The sequence below is a fragment of the Orbicella franksi genome, chromosome 8 (assembly GCF_964199315.1).
Source record: "Orbicella franksi chromosome 8, jaOrbFran1.1, whole genome shotgun sequence".
Lineage (NCBI taxonomy): Eukaryota > Metazoa > Cnidaria > Anthozoa > Scleractinia > Merulinidae > Orbicella > Orbicella franksi.
The window spans coordinates 20,499,472-20,524,690 of NC_138152.1; the positions used below are offsets into that span (position 1 = coordinate 20,499,472).

The window sequence follows — 25,219 nt, forward strand, 5'->3', positions numbered from 1 at the left end:
CGCTTTAATTGCACGCGGATTGAACTGTTGTTTGAAACTTGCACCTGGGTTCACACCCTCATCAGTTCATTGAATGACAAGTTTGAGATTCTAAAGCCGCACAACTGTTCTTTTTTCTTTTTCTAGTGTTCCTGGGAATTTAATTATCCAGTAATGTTTCTAAGTGCTTTTCAACAAAAATGATTATTGTTTTAGTGTAAGAGTATTTGTGTGGACAAGTCCCTAGATACTGCGCACAATATCTAAGTTGTTAAATTCACATTTCAGGTCTCGCAAATGTTCCAGGACAAGGAGTTTTATATTGTTAATGGTCCTTCCTCCCATTCCAAGGCTGTATTGGAGAAGAAAATCGCTGAGGTATTTTTTCACTACTATCCATTCATTTTACCAACATTTCATGAGCCGATTACAATAGTTAAACGGACAGTCTAGGGTTTAGGGCTTGCCATAAAAGTAAGGGGAGGAATCTCTCAGCGATAAATCAGCGACTTAGAATCTGATTTAGAACTGTTGGACAGTAAGTTTTAAGTAGAGCTTACCGCAAGTTTGATAGTGAATGATGTTGTAAATAGTCGTCATACTATGATTGGTAAAATGCGTAAAAAGACAGGTTTTTAACAGACAAATGCGACATACCATGTTTAATATACTGTCAAGTCTGATATATTTCGAGAAGAGAGTTTTTGACGAACTTATTAAGATCAGATATCCAAACACCGTCACGGTCATGATTTTCTTCCTTAAACCTTGATGAATTATTAATGAGTTTTAGAAATGAAGTTTTAATGGTCACACAGCAGTCAATGTCACATTTAGGTAATGTTGGATAATTTGCCACATTTCTCATCAGAATGGTGGCACCTTGACGCAAAACCCAGGACCGGACACGTTCTGCATCGTTGCTGAGAGAATCAATGTGAGAGTGAAGAATATCATTAGGTAAGAAGTGTAATGATATATTTTTTTGCCGTTGAAATATAGCTTTTATACAGAAAACGTTGCCCGAAAGACCAGAATACAGGCTTAAAATGTTGCTATTGAGTTTAACTGTCAACAGTAGATTTGTGCGGTAATTTCATAGCGTTCAAACGGAAGCCTCGATAATTATAACGAACAACGAAGATACTGGGAAAATATGTTCTTTGTAGCTGAGTTCTGTTCCATATATTTTACTGTTGGCTGAGAAACTTTGGCAAGGCTAAAAAACATTGTTTTTAAGTGCCGAGGACTTCGTAGGGGTTCGTTTTATCCGAATTGGCGAACCAATTAGACCCTCTTCTGATATTTGCATGTAGTCTTAAGAGTGCATTGCTTTGTCAGAATACTCAATAGTAAAGGTGATTTGTCTTCCCTTGTAGCCAGAAACAATTTGATGTAGTGAAGGCTTCGTGGCTTATAAACTGCTTGGTAAGTTTGACACTTTATAACTTGTATTACACTGAATTTGTGTATTGTACGAACTTTAAGGTGGCCTGCCTTGAGACGTCAATTATTTTACTTCATGATGGTGAACCAAAGACAATAGTGGACCTCTGCCCTCAAGCCAACTGGAAGAATAGATGGAGGAAAGTTGAAATATGTTTGGTTGTAAATGCACCCTTGATTGCAATGAACTTGAGAATTTAAGAAATAATGCGGCCTTAATTTTGACTTTGCAAGATTTCTCGCTTAGGTAGCTTGACTTCAGTTCATATTTAAGCCAGTGCTCTTTTTTCTATTTATTATGCGACTGACAAAATTACTTCATTGTGATTGGCTGAGACCAGGCCAATTTATCGTTAATTTTTAATTTGTACTGTAGTGAAAAATTACGCGCGCGCGCGTTTTAATTTTCTCTGTTATTAACAAATGACTAATGGTTTGAAAGCTCAATCAATTATGGATTTGCACTTGAAATATGAAACTTCTTTGAAATTGCACTCGCCTGTAGGCTCGTGCAATTTATTTTGAGAGAATTTTCAAAGTCCTCTCGTAGAGTTAATCATTAATTGCACTGGCATTCATACAATTACTTTTACTACTTTGGCAAGTAATTAGCCAAAAACGAGAGGCAGTGTTTCATCATATTTCCAAACACTGGGTAGAGAGTTAAAAATAAATCGTTCAGGGCAATGTTTTTAATGGACCTTGAGTTGTTTGAAAGAATGTTGAAACAATGTCTCGATTATTGGATGTATATCCTCAATCGAATCTAAAATGGAGGATAAAACGGGAAAATAAGGGTTTGAAAATGAATTGTCCCTGACGGAAAAATGTTTCGTGCCCTGATTTTGTTTCATGAAAGGAATGTGGTGAACTGAAGGCATGGCTGCCAGATGACATGTTTCATTCGTCATCACGGACTGCTGATAAATTTGCTGAGGAATATGACCGCCATGGAGATAGCTACACACAGAATGCCACGAGTGAATCCCTCAAGAAAGTGTTCGATAATGTCCAAGGAAACGTAAGTACGCAAGAATTAGATGGTTTAACAGATAGCAAGCGGTTATACATATGATTGCAGTGACTTAGTACTGGGCCAAGGAAAGTCGGGGCGAACGGGAAAGTGCTTCGTTCGTGACCAACATGTTACAAAGCTAAGTATTTTCCCACCTTGTACCTCTGTTTCAAAGCGAGTCTTCGTGCTGATGGTTTGATTTTTATGAAAAAGAACCTGTAGGGGAAACACACTTTCATATGAATGAGACTCGTTTTGACACAGAGGCAAAAGGCAATTCGGAAATGGCCTATTGGTCTCTTTTTTGTCTTGGATTCTACCTTTGAGCTTAATTTGATCATGGCTTTTTTATAGAACTCCGCAGTTCCACTATCAACAGACGAAATACTAGAAATGTCACAACGCTATTTTCCCGATAATTCGCCTCTGGGGTTGTTCAAGCATTGCAGGTAAAAAAAAAAAAAAAAAAAACCAGCAGATCATCTTGCTATGATTTCTTTGATTTCTCTCTCCACTTGAACTCTTAAAGGCCTTCGCAGGATGGCCTCTCTTTTGTAGTTAGTAAAATGTATTCAAATTTGATGTAGAGTCTGTATCCGTTTTTGTGTTTTGTCTTTGGTAGGGTTTACCTTGATCAGTTTACTCGTGTTGGGGATAACTCAGTGGTAAGAGAATCTGTAACTCAACTGTACTAGTGTTTCTAAGCTATCAGTAAAGGACTGGAATGCTTTCACATTGCTACCATTCCGAAAAGAGGGGATTTTTCAAGTATAGATCATAAGCAACATCATTCATTCAGTAAAAAATTTGCATTGCAACTTGAGGCAAAGTAAATTTTAAAATTTTCCTGTAAATGTGAATGATGGTGAATTACTGAATAGCTTAGGAATGATTTTACATGTACGGAAAAGTAATGTTCAAGAATTTCCCTTCCCACCCCTCCATCCCTCACGCCCTCTCTTCCTGCAGTATTTCTAGTTGTAGGGGATTTATTGCGTTTCGCTGTGTTTCAGCAGTAGAATCATGTATCTAAACGTTTCTCTCGCGGTTCTGAGATAGGATCTTTCATATATTCACTTGTATTTTTACCATGTACGGGTATATTACGAACTCGCAACATCAAAAGCCCACGCAAGCCTTCACTTGATAGCTCAGTCTTGTAGAGCAGTACAGGGATTCGCAGTGGTCACTGATGGGTTTGAATCCTGTTCAAGCCTGTTTCACCCACAACTGAATCCTGTTCAAGCCTGTTTTGCCCCTTACTGATCGCTAATGGCATTGCATCCTGTGGTTTGTTTTCAGGGGATACCTAATTGCAGTCTGGAACTGGTCGGTTTGAAGCTTCGCATGTATGGTGCCCAGGTCACCGGCAGTTTTGACAGCAAAGTGACGCATGTCATTTTGGATGGAAGGTTATTACAATTTCCATTTCTCAACTTCTGTAACGCTACGATAACATGTCTCCCCTGGGAAACAATTGTTCCTCAGGGCAGGTAAAAAATTGAAATCCACTCGCCCCGTGGGCTAGTAACTTTCAGTTTTCACTTGCCTCTACTTAAATATTTATTCGACGACTTGGCAGCCGGTATGGCAATCAGAGGAGAAACGTGAACAGAGTATGTTTGGATTCCTTCCTAATCCATGCTTTCAGTGTTAAGTATTGAAAAAGCTTCTGACTGGAAATTAGAATTTATCAAGCTGACATTTTTATTCAGACTCACAAGACTACCGAGGCTAATTTCACTTGCCCTCTGGGCCACTGAACTTCTATTTTCACTTGCCCAAGAACAAAATTTACTTGTCCTGGGCAATCGGACCTGGGTTTTTTTCCTGCCCTGCTCCTCCCTCTCCTCCAAATCTGTGTAAAAGCTCTTTCGACCATACACCATGGAGCTATGTCAACATTCAGCTGGTAAAGAACATTACAAGACCTTCTTGTTCACAATGCAGTTTTCGTCGTGTTTCTTCGTTCACATTGAAACGCTCGAAACGTTTGATACAATGTGAGAAAGCACCCACGCCGTCATTTGCGCATGTGCGTGTGATGTGAGTGACGTCAGCGTTGTAGAAGCCCCTGTTTTTTCTATCCACACCATCTGTACCATAGGTTCTGTATTTTGAAGTCTCTACTCTGAACAGCGTTTCATATGCATGCGTTTTGGATGAAAACGACGTGCGTTCTCTACCGTGTGTGGACCGTGAGCGAAAACGTGTTAGAAACTGTATGTTTTCAAACGGAAACGTACCCGTGTGGACGGCGTTATGCGTCATTAGACTTTTTTGGTGCACTTCGGCGGCAAACTAGGCGAGTGTGGTGGAGCCAATATACTCATGGCGACGCTAAACGAGCCTGATGTGCCACGAAAGCGTACCAAGGTCCGATTAGGTATATACGGTACCCCACCCGGGCCCCAACTATGCCAAGACTACCGCCATATCAGGTCAGTGACTTGACATCGCATGATATCAGTAGACAAGGCTTCTGACTGGCTTATTGCAAAAATGGAAACAATTAGAGCTGAATATCAATTATTATTGATGTTTTTTTTTTCTTTTTGGTTGTTTAGGGATCTTTGCCGGCTAGCTGAACTTCAAAAAGTAACGCAAGAACGGAAACTAAAGCAGCATCTTGTCACGTTAGACTGGGTCACGCGGTCAGTGGAAGCTGAGAAACTTTTACCGGAAAGACATTTCAGACCAATTACTTAAAATCATACCAGCAGTCATTCATTCTTGCTCTTAGTTCTCCGCGCCAGAAAATACTGGGAGATCTGGGAGCCATCTTTGGACGCTATGAGGTGATTTGCCCATTCAACTAACGAGAGCCTTTCCAAAGGCCATTACGGATAAAACCATTGACTCATTCTACTTTGTGATTTTATTGGAGGCGTTCATGAAACATTGAACCGTTTTTTTGAAATATTTAACAAGTAAAGCCTAAGCCCTGTATTACACTGTGATAAAACACGACGGGCATTTGAGAACACAAGGGAAATGTAGAAAACACAAGCCGCAGGTGAGTGTTTTCTACATTTCTCGAGTGTTCTCAAATGTCCGAAGTATTTTGTCACAGTGTAATACACGGCTTAGGCTTCTTCATTTGCTTTGTGATATAGAGGTAATGTGGCGAAAAACAACAAAACACGCTTTCGCTATGTTTTATACTGTGATAAAACATGGGTTTTTGACCAATCAGAGCGCGCGTAGGGTCCTATCTATATTATAATACCAAATTAATAACCAATGATAGAGTACTGAAAATATACATTTATTAAATAGTCTTAGATTTTATTACAATTGAGAAGTAATCACATCGTCTTCCGCAAACACAAGTCTAGTCGTTTTGTGATCAACCTAACTCGTGAATGAAGAATGTTATAAAATGACACAGCAGAACTACTTTCCAATACTATTTTAGCATTGTAATATCGTAATATAAACACCTTGTACATCGCTAAGAAAATCTTACCACGTGAGCCCTTTATCTACAGACCATGGTATTAGGTGCTAAATACTGATACCGAAATTACTCTATCGCCAGTAGGCAAAAAGCTGAAAGATCCTCTAGTCAAAAATTAATTTTAAATTCCTTCACACGGGGTATGCATCTGAGGTTGGCCTCTAATGACACCAACCTAACGACACGTTGACATCACCTGCATTATGCAAGTGTTCACCAAACAAATTACTGAAGGTGCCTGATTTGGGTTGCGTTACTTACACGAAACCTTTTTCGTAAAAATAGAAGTGTTTTTTTTGTTGTTATTGAGTAAATTCTGCAAGCAGCCTACTTCATACTATGTTCTATGTTCATTATTACTCTAATAAATTACATTACATAAGTAATTTATATAATACACTCTGTACTGTTTTTAGTTACGTAAGCTTCTTGTCTACGCTAATTAACTTAACGTGGCATTGACCAACCCGAAAGTCGTAGCTACTTTGGTTATTACGCACCTTTACTTTCTATTTATTGTAATTTTTGTTTCTGTGTTCTTGTTGGTAATATGTAGTATTTATTTACAGATAGATTGATTGTAAGAAATAGTGCAAAACAATAAAAAATCTGAAATCTACTGTTATTCTTTATGAAAGCAGGGTTGGACACTTAATTTTGACAGCACTCGCCATTCGGCGAGTGACCCTCAAAATGCACTCGCCCAAACCGAGGATTATTACTTCAATTAAAAATTCTATTTGAAGAACTTAAACCCCAAGAAAACACAATCACAGTCGAGGTTCTTTACATTTCAAATAGTTTTTTATCGATGAATTTTCGTGAGATCCCTGCAGTTTGCGAGTAAACGTTCTGTTTTTCTCAGGCGCGGTCGTTGGACGCCATGTTTACCTGATCACTGATGGCTCGATAGTGACCAGCAGTATCACTTTGTTCAGCTACATGGGTTATGTAATTATCACTAGGAGGAAGCCATATTTGTCTATTTACGAAGCTCACTGTTGCCTTTCAGCGCCAATTTATTAGTCAGTTCGGAATATAAAACTTTGTAAAATAGAAATGATAAGTTTATGTTTAGGGATTTTCTCAGCAAAATGGAATGTAAAAAACAGTGTTTATTTCGCAATATAAAATAAGCTCTTGGCAACGAAAATCGCACTCGCCAAACGGGTGAGTGATCGATGATTTGCTCTCGCCCGACACTTTGAACACTCGCCTGGGCGAGCGGGCGAGTGCTATTATCCAACCCTGTCAAAGTGTTTTTTACTGTTGGGTAAATTTTGCAAAGAAAATCCTCTTTTACTGTGCCCTATGTTTATAATTACTCTAATAAATTATATACTGGCTATCAAGCAAAAAGTGTCAACGGACACCTTGATTGCATAAATTAACATTGAACATGCTTCCGAGTGCGGTTTAGGGCGAAAAAAAAATTGCAGAGTGGAACGCACACTGGGGTTGAAGATCTCGCCCAATGCCACCCCCACCCCCCTGTACAGACCTCGCTCTGTTTGACAGAGATGTGGGTTCAAGAATAACATCAAAGTGCAATCACCAAATATCTCTACGTGTCCGCTTGGGATTAATTAGGGACGAGAAAAAAAAAAAAACAATTTTATCAATATAAATCTAATGAAATGCGAAATCTATAGTAAATATATATTAGTTGTTAATTGACGTTGCTGTTTTGGTTATTTAAATTCTCTTTCACTTAACTTTCTAGGGCAAACTAAATACAACGAACACTTATTTCCCGCATCTGAGTTACCTTCTTTGACTGAAACTTAACTATGGACTGACCAACATGAAAACTGCCACTCCTTAAGCAAATAACGGTTTGAACCTCAGAGTCTAGGGTACTGGACACGGTCGTGTGTGTAATTTAGAAATCCAAAATAATATTTCCTTCTTGCCCGCCAGCAGGCGCATAAAAACAGGGAAGACGGGGTTTTCACGTCCCGATTTCCTTCCCTGTTTATACCTGCAAAGCAGGCTTATTTCCTTCAGCTGCGGGCTATAACTTCACCTTTACAATGAATTCATTAAAGCTCTTATTCACAGATTCGGGTCAACCTATTAGAAATTTTCCTTGTTGTAGTAGAACTTGACTCCCTCGGCAACATTGCTGTGTGCATTTGCTGTTTTGTGGAGCTGATGCGAAAGAGCTGCTGGTCCACAGAAAAATACACCAATTTTCGTCCTGTAAGAAATCGAAATTCCAATATTACAAATATTCAAAAATACCCCCTCCTCCATTTAGATTAAGCTCTTAAACAAAGATCATGTAATTCTTCGGATTATGAGTCTTTTACCGTAGAGTGCTTGACATGTTTTTTTTTTCAAAAATTGTAACGGCGTGTTCAGGGACTGCCGGATCTTCATTGACGACTGTACAGCACGTTTAGTGTTTCACAACGTTGCATTAAGAGAAGTTTTCGACTTAGTATTCTTTATATGTGAATGCACCTAAAAAACTCCACGTACCAAATTACTTCCAAATGTTAACCCACTGCCAGATCTAGGGGAGGCCCCCCCTTATCTTGGGTAAAATATTAAAAAAAAAGTCGCAGAAGGAAGAGAAGCCGGCAGGGCAAGCCTCCCCTTCCCCCCGCCCCCCTCCCTCGCCCCCCTTAGCTCAAGGTCTGTATCCGCCACTGTAACCTGACCATTTGATCAACAGTAATAGCTAAGGGCTGTGTTATGGATTTGACGGTATTCTGTAAGGCATATGTTACCGTACATCCATGACGTGGAAAAAATCATCGATAACCTTCAGAATCTAGTTAGGACCCATGGTTGCCATCCATAAAGAAAACAAGTCCCCTGACTAGTCTAAATTTGTACTCATCTCTTTTGAAAAAGCCAAATTTCTTTTTTGTTGAATTCAATTAGAGACCCCCCCTCTCCCTCCCCCACTCAGTGAATCACCGGTAGCTCAGCGTATATTTTTTGTTATCATTAATTTTGTTGTAATGTTGTTGAAGGATATTATAGCATTAAACGAGAACTCGAACAGTGTAGCTTACCTAGGATGTGCTCTGGCGACGTTACCAAAGATTCCGTTCCACTCAGGCCGGCCGTAGCGAGTTTTTTGCTTACAGCCTGTAATAATGTCATCTTCTTCATCTTCATGAAGGACAATGGTACGAGCCTAATGAGGAAGAAGGTCAAAAAACAACCTTGAGAATCTATCGTAATTAAATCGTGTTTATTGATCATGTATACCCAAGATAAACGATATTCTTTTCCACGTCCGTACCATAAAGAAGTCCATTTTTGACTTAATTTGTTTTGTTTTCCACGACTTGGAACTTCAAGATAATTTAATAAAATCTTGTCCTTCCAAAATTTCGGCGCCCGACGCGAAATCGAATTATCACGGTAGCTTCGTTTTGCGCATCAACTGATCACGGAAACTCACCATATTTGGACCCCATCCTCTAGTAAGGTAAATATTGTACTCCAAGAAATCTCCGTTTCCTGTTTCCACCATCTGAAAAACAACACGTTGGTTTAGGTTTGGTTTCACGTCTCGACACATGTACAACCTGTAATACCCATTTTGACAATTGAGAGGAGGTTGGTGGCTCATGGGGGAAATTTTCCTTTCAAAATTCCGTGGTCAGCCGCGAAATGAGGTGGTCTGACTTTTCACATTAGACTTCAGTTTGTATCTTTCGACTCCAACGCGCGCACGCCCAGCCAATTCATTGTTGATGCGGGTAGATCATGTGTGCGCATGTTGAGATCTACTGTGAATCGATGTGAAATTTGAGCAGCAGTTTTCCCGAGCAGGCATCGAACCCGGGCCGCATCGGTGGGAGGCGAGCGCTCTCACCATGAGCCATAGCTTGCACATGCGCCGAACCGTAAACCTACCCCTTTAAAAAAAAGCTAAATCACGTTCACTTCTTTCTAGCGATCTCGTTAAAGTCGATCCTTCGCAAGCATTGTTAGTTACTTCACGATTCAATCTTCCGAAAAAGAATTGGCAAAGAAATAGAAACTCACCCTCTCTTCTAGATACTGCAAGAGATCTGTAAACCACTCGAAGGCGTTCGTGTCTGGACAGATCCAAAAGAAATAAACTTTCTTAACCACTGGGTTCACGTTATTTTGTTGGTGTTGATACCTGGAAACGCAAATGACAAAAATATAATGAAAAGAACGTCTTCCGAAACACACTTTAAAATCACTCAGATCACCTCCTAGAACTGACTGCCTAACCATTTTGACACATTTTTTACTGGTAAAACACAGCTTAAGAACACTTGCAAGCCGTTCACATTACCTATAGCCTAGTTGTGATTTAAAAAATGCTCCACCTGGTCTATCAAAATCCAAAATGATTTACCGTCCCATTAATTAAACTAAATCTCTGTGTTTATCTATAACAAATTAAAGAAGCCGTTGAATTGAGGTAGTAGTTCTTATCGTTTTCTATAGATAATTTGGTCAAACTTACCATATCGACTTCAAAACCGACGCGAAAGGCGTCACTCCAATACCTGCGCCAATGCACATACACACTGGGTACTTGAAAACGTCCTGTGCAAAAAAATCATCCAATTAAAACTTGTCTGTACTATGCCTTTCATTGTCGCAATTACGACATAGTCTAATTTTAGAAGCGACTGATATGACGTCACCAAAACTCTTAACTTGTTCAATTTACTGTCAATTCTACAAAGCTCACTCTTAGATCATGCCAATATAATTTAACTTACCGAGCTCGCCGTTCCAAAAGGTCCGTCAACAGCAAGTCTACGAAGCGAAAGAAAAGAAAAACCGAATCACAATCGGATCACAAATAAACCAGTGGTACTAGAATATAGTTCATGGGGAGGAACATTGAGCGGTTTTCAATTGAGCTTTATTAAAACCAAAACCAACGTGATCATTCTAGTCAATCACAAAAGACGCACAATCCAGAGAACCAATCGAAACCCGAAGCAAATACTTGATGACGTTGCTATTGCGAAGTGCGGGAAAACGTATGTGTGTGTGCGAGCCACTATTAGTTTTAGTTTGGCTTGAGATTGGATGACAAAGTGGCGCGATTTTTATAAGTAAATAAACACATAAATTAATATATTTAGAGAGGAAACCACATCAGCCTTAGATGGTTTTCCTGTAGGTCCTCTATCCTGGCCAAATTGGAATTTGCAGTGTTGGTTTTTGTGGAGGGAAGAAAACCGGAGAACCCGGAGAAAAACCCTCGGAACAAGGCATGAACCAACAACAAACTCAACCCACATATAACATCGGACCGGAACCGTATCCGAGACGCATTAGTGGGAGGCGAGCGCTCTCACCACTGCGCCATCCCTGCTCCCCCTAAACCTGTTCCTTTAAGAATAGTGACGCAGTGACGCAAAACCAATGCACTACTTTGAGAATCAAGTGAAAACTGCTCCATGAGAGAGAAAGATCGATTGCAGTGTAGTAATAGACGATTTTTGAAGTGGAAAGCACGATAATGACTACCAATAAACAGTGCAAGATCTCTTAGTGTTTTACAGGCTGAATACCAAGCCTGGCAAGCCAGACGTATCTCCATTATTTCTAAAGGTGACACAAATTGTATTGGCGAAAATTAGGACTGAAACCACCATTTTTTTCTCTGCTAACCTTGGCATGTCAGCTAGACTTCTTGTTTCTTTTCCATCACCACTACAGAGCTTAGCCAATCCACCTAACAAAGGACAATAATAAACAAACAATCAGGAAAATAAAAGAAAACAAACAATGGTTATTCACAACTCCTTAGGTCTGTTGCAATCCACCTGCTACCGTTGTTCTGTACTTAATCACATTGACTCGAGCGGGACTAAAGGTCGCGTTTGAATCATGGAGAACAAATGACAAGCACAACCGCGTTTAACTGTTGTTGCGCGAATGTGACATTCTCTTCCTAATAAAAACTGCCTCACCTGTCCAGTCTCCAGCGATACGAATATGCACAGAGAAGAAATCATCCTCCGGGGCCTAAAAAAAATGTGTCATCATTTATTATTAGTTGTTATTAGCCGGTACACTAAAAGAGAAGTGCGTGACATTGAGCGATTAATGACTGACCCCAAGGGAAACAGTGAGTGTTGTTTCCCTGAGACCCTCAATGAACATCAATTGAAAGTCGAGGGGAAAAAAACTCACTGTTTCCCTTAGGGCTAGTCATTAAGTGCTTTGTTATATCCCTCACCTCAAAAATGGAACAAACTGAGAAAAAAATTATTTGCTTGACACCGGCTGATCACGTGCCGGTCGAAAGTTCAAGTTGTTTCCTTAGAGAATTAGTGAGTTTTCTTCGCCCCAGAGATATAGTGAGTTTTGACCCATAACACGTGACACGTTCTCTTCCAATCGGAAAACGTGTTTGAGTTGGGAGGCATAACAATGGCTATTTATACGCACTAGACCTATCAAAATCACAGGTTTTTATTTAACGGAAGGGCACTGTCCAGAGATAGTTATGAGTTGGATTAATTGGCGCTCCATCAATATCATGGATTCCAACTTTTATTTTATTTTCTTGTAGTACATGTACAGCTCTAGAAATCTTAGGACAAATAAAACTAACCCATTTAACTAATCATCGGCGGAAAAAGAGACTCAAGCTTAGCGTTTCTGCATATTATGTTTGCCTAAATTAAGTTAGATTAATTAAGGTTCCACAAGTTTGAACACAACAGCTTACCGACGTTAATGTAAACGGGTGCCACTCTAAATGAGAGAGCTTGGGACACTTGAGAAAAATATACTGAAACGAAACGAGGAAAAATTAAAATTCGTTACCATTTCTTGTTTACAAACATTCACCTTTCAAGACGAGTTTTAAACAAAGTAGCAGAATGGTTTGAAAGGAGTAACGATTTAGCGAGAACACAATTAAAACAAATAAGAAATCAAGAAATGAAAGAAGTAAAAATGAGAAGACATACCTGTCCGGCTTCGTGATGGAAGCCAGCTTTTTTCATTTGGATTTCGATAACTTTGGATGGATGGTTAACGACCTGCACGATAGAATAGAAACTTGTGAGTAAATTAAAATCTACATCGCATATCGATAAAGATCGTATTCCTCTGACTTCAAAGCTAGTAAACTTAGTAAGACACCCGTATATACTAATTAAGAGCAATGCTGAAAAAACGTACAATGTTTCTTTTAATAAGACCCTTATTAAAAAATCTAAGAAGAAAGTTCTAATCAATGATGAGACGACACCTAACGCCGACGCTTAACGTAATAAGAAGCAACTACAACAATATTTGGACAGACTGCTCCTAGGTTCTTTAATTGCTTTCAAAAGTCGTAATGTTCTATCACGCGTTAAAAATTTCTCCAGTGTACCATGTTAAGGCACAAGGAAGTATAAAGTGGTTTAACTCAATAGCATGTTCCACACACACAAGGTATGAAGCCGAATCCTCAGCAGTTTTCATCAGATCTCTTTTAATTACTAAACACACGTTGTGCGGTATGAATTACTATGAGTTCAGTAGCAACTTGATAGATAAATTTGTTATCATGATCTTACCTTCAGGATCTTGACCTGTTGGAACGAGCGATAAAACCTGATAGCACGTTCAATAACATACAGTATCATTGGTCCAACGACCCATTTCCAAGTCTGCAAGAGAAAAAAACGGTGATGTTCCCATCAAGACCTATCCTCGCGCGGGTGGTGGGCAGTCAAGTCTAAAGTGTTTCGATCGATATCATATTCAGGAACGAGGAGAAAGACTCAACACTTAAGTCTTGCAAGTTAACTTTCTTGAAGAGGTCTCGTAGTCACTCGCTGCCAGAAAATATATGTGTGGATCATGGGTAATGATGATCACACCAGTTAGAATCGATTAAACTCGATCTACTGGCATAGATTCAAAAGTGATTTCCAACGTTAAGCTAATGACTGGACTTACATTCATTCCAAAAGGTACAAATTTTGGGAGTGCTTTACAAGGTCCGTCCTTTTCCCACTTGTTCACGTCTTTGTAGCATACTTCAGGGTCATGTTCATCCACGTTCGACTGAAATCGCACCACACCCCTGAAAGATACAAGCATTTGTTGATCTTGTCATAAATCAGAATAATTATGTCCAAGAATTACCGTAAAAAAATCTCGCCAATCCAGGCATTAAAAATTTTCTGAGTTTTCTTTGAAATATGAGATCATCTTTGGATATAAACTTCTTTGTTTGATTTTTCTAGTGTGTGAAATCCAAATATATTTGATTTACGTGCTCCAGTCTTTGTTTTCGGTTTCCCTAAACATATATGTAAGTTAACGAAGTAAAATAACCGTTGAATTCAAGCAAAAGCAATAATACAGCATTTCTTTAATAGGTTATTTATTGAAAAGGTTACCCCGTGCGCAAGTGACGATTGAACAAAGATGAAACTTCTAGTATTTAACTGATTGGGACTTTGACTTTTGCAGTAAACCGTGGAACAAAGAAGACGAGGATTGTATTGTTCGGCAAGTGATTTAATGAGTGCGGTACCCTCCCTCTGTTAAGAATGCACTTTTGAAAAATGTACAAAAGCGCGCGAGGCCTGCTGTTCTTGTTCTTATACTTGTTTTATTTTTGCCATTTATAAATATATAAATACTGGATGAATACGTCAACTTACTGTATTCCATGAACGACCAAACCAATGTAAAAGATGACAAACATATGATGATTGTACCAAAATACTTCAAAGTACGATCTCCTACAGAAAACAAAAGACATTGAGAATTTACCCACGTTGCCTATGAGAGATCAACTACCTTGTCAGAACTCAACAGAAAGTAATTCTCAAATTTAGATCTAACAGTGATCTCAACTGAACGCCAACAGAAGTAACATACCTTATAAGTTCCGTCGAGGAAGAAAGCTGATGACATAACAGAGAAAAAGAGATCAATTTAAAAATGAAATTATTATTAAACATCTAAAACCCTCCTTGCACTAAACCAGAGAATTAAAATACTGACTATAATACTTCCACTAAAATCTGTCTTAGAAAACAAAATTGTTTTTTTTTCCCCCTTTCGATTACTGCATACGATGTGTATAACTCAAAGTATCGAAAATTGTATTAACTCACTTAGCTTTTAACATTAGTTTGGAAATGGCCATTTCTTATTGACAAATGATTTAACAAGTCTGCAACAACTGTGTTGCATGATGCCTTGAGTTAATGTCTCAGGGATGAAAGCATTTGTTTTGAGGAAACCATTTTAAATATTAAGCTTTCTCGGAAATTCTGGATCTTTTTGTTGAAAGTGTGGTTTTTGAAACTCGTAGCTTGTAATTCTGTGCAATTACGCAAAGGTCTTTCCGCCCAGCTGTAACAGAAGAAAAAATGCCTGTTCGGTTCGACAATTTATAACACGTTTCGTTTTCGACTTACCATCAAAATAAGGCAAAGAGTAATCACGGCTCCTGTTATTCCGGACGCTACAAAAGACAAACATGTAAGATTTCACAAAAAGATTACAAGCAAGAATCAGAAACAACCAATAGCCACGCATTTTGTGTAAGTTCAAAAAGTTCAAAACCATCTTCAGAATAATAATCAGCTTTCAGCGTAGGAATGGGTTGGATAAGTCTTCCCTAAAAGCCAAGTGGCTTCATAATTGGCTGTTATGTTCTTGAAAGGAAACAAGAAAATTCCCGTATTCCTAAAGCTTGGTTGGCTAGCCTGCGAGCAGGCCCAGCTTGGAGTCAAAGGCGCGAGCGAAGAGATCCGGCGGGGAGGAGTCTGGTGCGGAAACGCCTAGAAAGGTTGGGATGCAAGTCCACAGGCAATTTTTAATTGTATTTAGCGATTTGTTGAACCCATTCAATTTGTCTTCGAGATCACAACTGTTATGAGACTGGAGGTTATGTAGCAACAACTTTCAAATCCAAATAGGGCATTTAAAATCCACCACTTTAGTTCACGTCTTACGTTTAACCCTGTTGGTTATGCTTTTGCTTTTCACACCACGACTACGGATAAGAAATATTTAAAGATGTGCGACACAAGCGCAGAGCAATTTCATCGGTCATTAATTCTTTTTTGATGAGATATTCACGTGATAATATTCATTACGTTACCTAATTTCCACAGCTCAATCACTGGCACCTAATAAAGAAACATCCAAAATCAAATTCAAGCACAGAGAAGTCCATGACTCGATTTCCATCAATACTACACTCGACATGCAGTAAGACAAAGATATGTCCTCTAAAACTTTAGATTTAGTCCTTATCAGAAGCTTAAACAAACAAAATTAATCCTACTTACCGCGTTTGTGTCCCTTATTGGGTTTAGATAAGCTTCGTTGCCGATATCTTCCATATTATTCAGTCTCTGAATGAGCGTGTCGTTGCTCTTGTGCGAATCAACAAAAAACTCCACATTAAAAACGTGAGCCACAATGTGGATGGCTGTCGAAATAATTAAACGGCACAATTGTTAAACAAAAAAATAATTTAGAAAGAAATTGTTGACAAAGCTACTATTTTCATTTCTCACTGCTTTCTGTATATTCTGAACCTTTTGCCTTATGTGTATGTCTGTGCTCGATTGTAAACCTTCTTTACCAGTTGGTAAGAAAGTAATTAACCTTACCATTATATGGCTTGTTCTGTTAACGGGCAAGATGAACTAAATTCTGCGCTGTGATCGGCTACCCGCGAGGGCAACATGGCACTATCTTACCCGCTCGGGATTACGCGCCGTGTCCCGCAAGGAAAAAATGTCTTTTATCCCTTATCGACAAAACGTGGGAGGTCAAGATGGCTGGATATCGGCCTCGTTCGTTTCTTGCGTGTTATGTCCGTCTCGGTCCATAAACACCTAAAAAAAGAACTTGGCCAATATCCAGCCACGTTGACCTCACGCTTGTGCAATAACCCAAACATCTACAGTGAGGTACGAATTGCTTTTTGTACGCTTCCTTCAAACCGAATAAAATGGACATTCAGTCTAAGCGTCATCCAGGAATAAGTCTACGATCAACTTTGAATTCCGAAAATTTATCACAGTTTCGAAGAGATTTCCAAAGATCACTAACAGAATATGCCTTACATGATAACCACGTCTGCTGACAGGGTCACCGCTGGTTGGAAATGATGGATGGATGGAGGACTGTCTGTTGCACGTTTGTCAGTAGATTTATCGTAATTTTCCACATCCGTGAATCACGAAATGTGAGATGCCCACTTGCTGGTCTGTGAACAGGATTCCGGCGAGGGCGACAAATCATTCGGCGACCGAAGCAAGCCGACGAGCGTGGAAAAAAAAACTGCACATCACTCGCCCTAGACTACACTCGGCTAGCTAGCCCCATACCCCAATCGGGAGCCTGTTCTGTAATAATTTTTCAGTTGCGCTACGTAGCTACAGTTGGACCTCGCTAATTCGAACTCGGTTATTTCGAATTCCCCGTTATTTCGTACTCAAAACCATTTCTCTTGGACTTACCCGAGCTCCACGATTTCGAATTACCATTTTTTGTTTCCCCAGAGAGCTCAAAATGGCGTTGTTCAACTGTATTTTTATCTCGACTTATGTCAAACTTTAGAAGAAGCAGCCAAAACGCATTTACCTGTTTGAAAACATATCATGTATGCAATGTACTTGTGAAACGTCATGTGCTTATCAAGAAGGCGAAGAAAGCTATGCCCACACTGCAAAAAACGTACAAAGAATTGTTACTTCTTGTAGACACACGTCGAATAACAAGGACTGTTTCAAAGCGTACCTACCCCCAAACCTCTGATGGACGACAGAAGATTTCTGCACATGGTCAACAGAATAAGCATACAGTTGAAATTTAACACCGCTGCCGATGCTCTTGCGAAAGCCAACCCCTCCTGTAGAAACACATTATAATAATTACAAATAACACAAATCTAAAGCGGGTTTCATCTGAGCGTCGAAGAGTAAATGGTTTTGCATCACTTCGCTACACGATTGGCTTAAAAATCCCGCAACACTCGTCCAATCAGAAGTAAATCCAAAATCGATCTTGACTCGCTTGCTCGCGTTTTCCCGCGCTTCGCGTTAGTCATATGTAATTAGTTCGAGTTTTGATTGGTACACCGAATTGCCTGTGACCTTTGTGATTGGCTAGAGTAATTACTTTGGGTTTGGTTCCACGACACTCAACTGGAAACCGTTCTATTATAAATTTTCGTAATTGCTTGGTTCTTAAATAGATGTAACATGTTCTAGTTTTTACCAAAAAAATATGTCCAGACAGATAACAAAGTGTCTAATAAAAGGCGCCCTATAGAAAAAAGTCCAACATGGTAATTATTAAGTCACCGTGACTCGCTCACATATTGACTCACTTCAAAATATTCAATTTTTTTTCTACTTCGATTTCTCCCCTCCAATTCCGACGTTGATATCATTAATGCCATTGCAATTATTTCAAGGAAAATGGGTTTTGGTTTTTGCTTTTTTTATTACTAGAATGCTCTTTTCAACGAAATAAGGGGTGGATGATTAGACTATTAATGCAAGAGGTCTCGATAATTTTTTCTCTTCAACCCATGCAAGAATTTTTTTCACGCCTGTTCGATATTTTTCAGTTACTCCGCAATCGTTTTCTGGATATCTGAAGTGGTTACTCGATATTTCTGAGAGAATTTGACCAATCCCACCAAAAATAATCCAATCCAAAGGTTCACTCCTTAAACAATTCGACTCATTCCTTCTATTCAACTTTAAGGTCATTCCCAATTTCTTCGACGCTTAACAAACGACGGACTTGACGAAATGTTTGCAATCTATTTAAGAGTCCCAAAATTCATGTTAGACGTTGAATAAAACCTTGATATTCACCTTGACAATGACTCGCAGATAGAAGTTGGTTTTGGATGTTTGGAGGGTGATGAAGGAACTGACAAATAAATATATATTGACGCCCATCCATGCTAACTATAAAGAAAAAAATCATAAAATACATTTAACAATTAGAACATGTACAATTACCAGTTATGTAACGCTTTCGAGTGGTACAACATGGGATATCCCACATTATTATCCAACTGCAGCGAATACCGTCCAAATAACAGTACAAATATACGGCGATATTGTTCAGTTATTTGTACAGTAGAAAACCTGTTTGCCGTACAGGTCGGCGCGCGCATGCAAAACTGTCACACTCCCCGTCTTTTCATTGATAAATTTGTTGACTATAGCAGTTGGATAATAAATCTCTTATTAGATGTTTTGCTGTACGGGATCGCTTTATATTTCTACTCGTTGTTTGTATTTTGACTCGCCCTACGGGCTTGTCAAAATACGGCACAACTCGTAAAAATATACAGCGATACTACCACACCGAAACATCTAATAAGATATATATACCCTCGTACGATGGAAGTTTGGGTGAAACACCGTGGAGTGTACGACGGTGTTCTTGTATTCTGATAGGCTGTATTTTCAATAGCATGGTATAAATAAATGTTAACACTGAGGCAATGAAGGTGGAGGTTACAATAATATTAACCATTATATGTAACTGATTGCAAAGCTGACACAAAATGAGAGATGTTTAAAGCACAATAAGCCCACCCTTTCATCGGTGTCAACTTCGTGTAACCACCCTAGCTTTATTTCAAACGCATCAAGCTGGGATACGAGTGGAGCGCGTCCTGACTCTTCGAACGCGCTACCGACGACTCGAGGCTCGAGTCTCCGAGATTCCCGGCTCTGTACTCAGAGCGTTACAAAAGCTTAAAAGTAGAATATTTCGTTGATTTCGTTGATTTCGTTCGGTAGTCTATCACAGCCATTGTTAGAAACTAGAGTAAAGGATCCTCTGTTGAAGAATTCGTCGGCTGTTCATTACATTCAATGGATTAACAAAACAAACGTTCTTTCCATAATAAAGGGCAACACTTTCAGACGGCGCCGCTTCAAGGGAGGCAGTTGAAATCCGGTGACGGAAGCCCTCTTTGAACAGACACAATGGCTTCAAGTTAGCTGACATCTGTGACAGGAGCTATTTTTAAGCCCCCCTCGAGACCCTCATGAACATTACATAACCTTCTTACTCGCATTTTTGTTGTGGTTGAAGTACTTTTACTGCGCTCAGACTACAGCAAATTATTACATATTTTAATGAAGATTCCAGAGCAGAAACAATATTTTTGATAGACTGACGAAAATTGCTGGTTGCGTTGTTGCTTCCTCGTCACTTCCTGTTTTTCAATCTCTCTTTTCATCTTCCTGTTCCGTTTGTCTCTTCAACCTTATTTAAGCAACTCGTTTTGATCAACTTCCTGTTCCCATTTGACTCTCTTACCTTATTGCAACAATCGTTTTGATCAAATGTCTTGATCTATACCTGCTAAATCAACCCAGCCGCGGACAACTTGACAATTGCAGGGACAGAATAGCCCACGAGGCGACCACAAAATTTTGAACCTTTATTTCATGTGCCAGAATTGTTTAGATTTTCAGCAGGAAGCACGGACCATTCCAATACAGTCCCTTACGTCACACAACAGGTAGAAAATATTTACGGTTAAGACTTCTTCGCGAATTGTTAACGAAACGAAAACTGTCTTCACCATAACTGTACAGCACGAAACGATGTCTTGTTTAGGAATAGCTGCGCAGTTTATTGAGCCATGCATTGACTTAGAAATGAATTGCTGGCGTTCATTTGCCGGTTAAGAATAGAATTTGTAAAGAAGTTCAATATCCACAGGGAGTGAGACCAATATCGGCTAAAAAAATATGATTCTTCCCACCAAACTTTCTTTCAATAATTTTGAACTTTCTCGACATTGTTCATGGAAAGAATGCGACTCAATCACATCGCTTTAGTTAAGCGTTGATGAGTTCGTGTACACGCGAGGTGCACAGCGCTTCAATCGAACCTCCATTAAATCCCGCAGTGAATTGCAGCATTCAAGTTTCGTGCATTTAATTATATTGATGCCTGCAAGCAGCGCTAAACATAGATTTGAGACTCTCTGTGGTTAGCAATTAAAGTTTGGCTTCGGTTTTCTCAATAACACGAGTGATTTCAAGAGTTTAAAGTACACACATAGCAACATTGATTTATCTCATTTATGCGTGTGAGAACGGGACGATCGAAGAGTGAAAACGAATCACCGGTTTGACAAACAAAAACATTTCCCGATCACTATTTACTGAACACACAACATATTGCGCACAAAAATCTGCGATAAAAACAAGCCTTGACTCAACTTATCTCACGTCTAGAAAAGTTGCAAGCTTTTAGGAAAGGAGAAGCTTAGCTTCCGTGAAAGATAAGAAAACCGAACCACTTCTTAATTGTTAGTGAGCGGTCATTATCAGGGAGTTAAACAGCTACAAAAAAATCAAACGACTTACGATGACTAGGTATCTTCCCAGCTCATTCCTTACAGCGAATCCTGCCATTGTTTCCCTACTGTCTTGTCGAAGTAGTTTGAGCTCCGTTTAGTGCGAACGTTGGGTAGAATATCGCGGAAATATGTGTCGTAGCTCTGACCTAGAAAATTGACATACTGTTAATAATCAATTTGGGATCAATGCGTTACATTTATAAACCGTCACGCTCGGCTGGACACTCGTCACGCACTTAATAAATAGCTATGGAACTCGTCCCCAGACGTGTAACCTCCTTCGTCGCAGGCATTAGCACGTAACGTAATCGTTGGGGAGGAGGGCGTGACCATCAAAAGACCGGGATTGACTACGTCAGGAGTCGAGTAGGAGAGCAGAAGGGTTGTTGAATGTTGCTATAAACAACCAAAAACAAAACATATCCTGACTTCAGAAGTCTACTCCTTCCTTTGTTTCACGTGCAAAAGTGTGAAAAAAAGGAAACTGCAGACTTTTACATGCAGACCAATTGTGGCAGTCTCTGTGTAGATTGCATGAAATGTCGGCCACTTTGCATCATGCTGATGGTGGTCTCTCACTGGTTTCCGTTCCAGTCTATATTTGGGTTCCCATGCACGAATTTTCCTGATGTTTACAATACACTGTTGGGCCCAGTGACGCAAAGCTATAGTTAATTAGTATTACCACCGGGAGATGACGTCATCAAGTCATTCAGTTCTCATCGGGCAATACCGAACGTTATCCGCCCCCCACTCCGCCCCCCGCTGCCATCGGCCTGAAACTTTGCACGATGTGTATTTGTTTAAAGACGTCATCATGACTTTGTGTTCATGCTTATTACAAAGGTTAAACTGCTGTTTCCGGAACAATGCTCACTGCTTGCCATAATTATAAACAAAGGCAAAACTTTAGAAGTCACAATGTGGCAGATGAAACAAACGCCAAGAATAGAGCGAAGAAATAAATATATCCTCTGTAGTGGTTTAGAGTGAAATTCCGGTTTTGAGGCCAAAAATAATGTTTCGATTCAGTGAACCGTTGGGCAGCTTAATAGCTGTACGTTTCTAAAAGTTACTTTACTCGTCTTTTCGCGCACAGTGTTAAGACAGTCGACCAGTCCGTTTAATAAACCTTTAGCAAGCCTGATTGCGAAATATACTAAATTAATTTATTTTTCTTTGTGGTCTAATTGCCTTGTTTGGTGTGTTCCCTGGGGCTACAAACAAAAATACGTGCTGTGTGGGTTCGTGTTTAAGCAAACCGTCTGTGCATATGAATGCGCGAGGTGATCATTTGTATCAATCTACTTTTCATGATCCAAATACTTGTATAGCATCATGTTCTATTACTGGTAATGCTCGCTGTATTTAGGCTGAGAGTCATTATAGCACACCCGCATACATAGTTTCTTTTGTTTATCTGGTTTGTTTGCAAATAAATCAGGCCATAGTTTCCTTTTAACTAATGTATTTGTTCATTTTTAGGACTCAGCTTTTTATGTGATATTATTACGTAACCGGCAGAGAAGTGTAAAATTTTAGCCTTAACATCAAGTGACGAAGCAAAATGAACACATTTTTGATTTATATCCCATGACATTGCATTTTTAGTTCAAAGAAATTAATTAACAGGATTGTTAGCTTTACAAACCAATAAAATTGCGGTAAGGGTCCATATTATATTTCTTTTGTATTCTTTCTTTGTTTCCTTTTTTCAGTGATATTGGTATTTTCACGATGGGCGCTCAATAGAAAGCAAACGTGACGTGTGTTATATAACACAATTCAAACTGATTAGTAAGATGGAAATGCTAATTTCCTTTGCTTTCTTTTTAACTAAATGACTTCAGGGACGTCGACCGGTCGTTCGTTTTCACCGCTAGTTTTTATCATCAAAAGAAATATGGTTGGAAAGTTAATCAGCATATAGGCCTAGTTCACTTAATAAGAAATGTCGTCATGAAGTGTGTTATCTGCCAACAGTAACCGTCAACAGTTTTATAATTTATTACGTAATATCTTCCAAGCACGTGACATTCCTGGCGAACATAAAGATCAGTTTGTTTGAAGTTTCATTGAAAAAATTCTTAAGCTGTTTTAACTAAAGGCAAAACTGTTAATTGACTAAGAAATTTACAAGTGGTCTTTTTGTAGTTTCGAGTCGTGTCCGACGTTAGGCGATCGCTTTTTCGCCCCAAATAAAATTATTTTCTGTTAAACAGGAGTGGCCATTTAACATCAAGTTTAGCGAGTTAATACCAATATACATACATTACATAACATCGGTTTTGTGGCACGAGCAACGCTAGGGAACACAAAGACCAGTTTGTTTGAGATTTCATTGTAAAAATTGTTAGGCTGTTTCAACTAAAACAAAACTCTCAATTGACGCCGGAGAAATTGCAAGCTAAAGTGAGTTTTCTTTGTAGTTTCGATCGAACCGTGTCCAATGTTAGGCGAACGCTTTTTCGGCCTAAATAAAATGATTTTCTGCTGAACCGGAGTAGCCATTGAACATTTAAGCAAGTTATTCTGGAAGCCTTTATCGCTCCCAGTTGAAAGAACCTTTTTGTAATGACACTGTGCTGTCTCCGTGTTAAGCAGATACCTAAAACTGGACTGGCGGGAAATAGATGATATGCCTCTATGATCTTTGATCTCTTTTTTTTTAAATATTAGAACTATGCAAACACAATATGTTTAACTAAACATATCTTTACCTTAACACCTGAACTTTTTTGCTTCGCAGTTCCAGTCTGCGATGAACTAAGGTTCTTTGAGCTGGTTTGTGTTTTTCGGTATGTATTCACTGTGTGTGGCTTGAATTCAACTGACCATTTCCCGTGACCGTCGCACGTATAAACACAAATATCACTTGATTGACATTCAGTACTATCCATCATATAAAAGGTCCATGATAGGCTTGTTTTTATTATAATTACCTTTTTTTAGAATTATAACAAGTTGTTTGCTTTCTACAAGTAGTGTGCAGTAACACTATTTAAAGCAAGAGATATCACCAAAAAAAATTTTTTTAGCAGTCTTTGGAAAGAAAAGTAGAATCAGGACTGACTGGAATGTGATGAAATGAAATTAGTTACAAGGCATTGATGCAAAACTTAACACTTTGCATTCTAATATAGTATTGGAAAGTTATTAAGTATGAAATGAAATGAGACTGATAAACGTAAGAATAACTGAATAGTCTTGCAAAATTGGTGGTTTTTGGGCAATGCCAAGAGATTCATAGAAATTTATCTTTTTTTTTCGTACATTATTTGACTGCTTCTGTTTATTACTGCATGACATACAAGTCTGTTGATATTACAGACTTATCCCAAAATATATGTTGTATTCCTTAATATGTATTTTGTGGTCTGAATGCTGGACTTGCTATTTAGGGAAACAAGGGACCTCTGCATAAAACATCCTATCTTAGCGTTGTCTTCATTCCTTCCCACACTTCAGAGGTCTTAATACGTTCATAAAGTATCTTTTTGTCGACTGTTTGTCTCTTTGTTGACAGTTTAAAAAGTACGCGATATTAAGATGACGTGACAGAACTATTTTTCTACAAAATTAAAACTGTTGGTGGTTTTCATGTTCCTGCTGCGAGCGCTTTCATATCATTCAGTGACACAGCTGTTTTCGCGTCTGGTCCCGAAAACGGCTGTGTCAGGCAAGCCGTTTGAAAATGCCTTAGCAACCAGGGAGCCATACTATTGGCTAGTTATTTTCCAAACGCATCCATGCACAAGAGTGTATGGACTGCTATGTCATACTCTGCTAGCAAAAATTCATCAAGGAGGCAATCAAAAATTCACAGCCAGAAATCCTCGTTAAGGCAAATAATAATTGCACGGATAGTCACAAGCCAGACAACTTCTAGAGTGTATCGTTCTTTCAAACCTGTTATACACCTACCGTTAAGCTGCATGTCATTTATTTTAAATAAACCGAGTTTTCT

The 25,219-nt window shown here is 39.0% G+C and overlaps 2 protein-coding genes across 4 annotated transcripts in view; one reads left to right on the forward strand and one right to left on the reverse strand.

The window, feature by feature from the left end:
• LOC145494586 (DNA ligase 4-like) overlaps positions 1-6,519 on the forward strand; it is a 31,047-nt gene extending 24,528 nt beyond the window's left edge. The window contains exons 23-30 of one of the 3 annotated variants that reach the window (XM_081474097.1): positions 268-357; positions 851-939; positions 1,359-1,407; positions 2,285-2,446; positions 2,795-2,889; positions 3,063-3,105; positions 3,743-3,852; positions 5,008-6,519. In XM_081474097.1, the coding sequence (XP_081330223.1) occupies positions 268-357; positions 851-939; positions 1,359-1,407; positions 2,285-2,446; positions 2,795-2,889; positions 3,063-3,105; positions 3,743-3,852; positions 5,008-5,149 (780 nt within the window). In that variant the 3' untranslated portion in view covers positions 5,150-6,519. Of the gene's footprint in view, positions 1-267; positions 358-850; positions 940-1,358; positions 1,408-1,467; positions 1,729-2,284; positions 2,447-2,794; positions 2,890-3,062; positions 3,106-3,742; positions 3,853-5,007 lie in introns of those variants that run through there. The other 2 variants (XM_081474101.1, XM_081474102.1) reach the window with 2 other exon arrangements.
• A 91-nt stretch (positions 6,520-6,610) lies between these two features.
• Positions 6,611-24,066, reverse strand: LOC145494588 (NADPH oxidase 2-like). Its single transcript, XM_081474104.1, has 22 exons — positions 23,973-24,066; positions 21,260-21,398; positions 18,731-18,826; positions 17,647-17,754; positions 17,487-17,568; positions 16,181-16,323; positions 15,991-16,018; positions 15,302-15,348; positions 14,757-14,782; positions 14,537-14,617; positions 13,824-13,950; positions 13,439-13,531; positions 12,842-12,913; positions 12,598-12,660; positions 11,834-11,888; positions 11,532-11,595; positions 10,628-10,664; positions 10,366-10,448; positions 9,912-10,032; positions 9,322-9,393; positions 8,927-9,051; positions 6,611-8,100 (listed from the first exon to the last, which is right to left on the reverse strand). The coding sequence occupies exons 2-22, from the start codon at positions 21,305-21,307 to the stop codon at positions 7,977-7,979; spliced, it is 1,695 nt and encodes a 564-aa protein (XP_081330230.1). The 5' UTR covers positions 21,308-21,398; positions 23,973-24,066; the 3' UTR covers positions 6,611-7,976.
• Between the last annotated feature and the right edge of the window lie 1,153 nt (positions 24,067-25,219).

Coding starts and splice junctions, on each gene's coding strand:
- LOC145494588 (XM_081474104.1), bottom strand. CDS start 21,307: ATGGCAGGATTCGCTGTAAGGAATGAGCTGGGAAGATACCTAGTCATC. Junction 13,532..13,823: donor TTGTACCTTTTGGAATGAAT/GTAAGTCCAGTC, acceptor TTTCTCTTGCAG/ACTTGGAAATGGGTCGTTGG. Junction 11,596..11,833: donor TATCGCTGGAGACTGGACAG/GTGAGGCAGTTT, acceptor GTCCTTTGTTAG/GTGGATTGGCTAAGCTCTGT.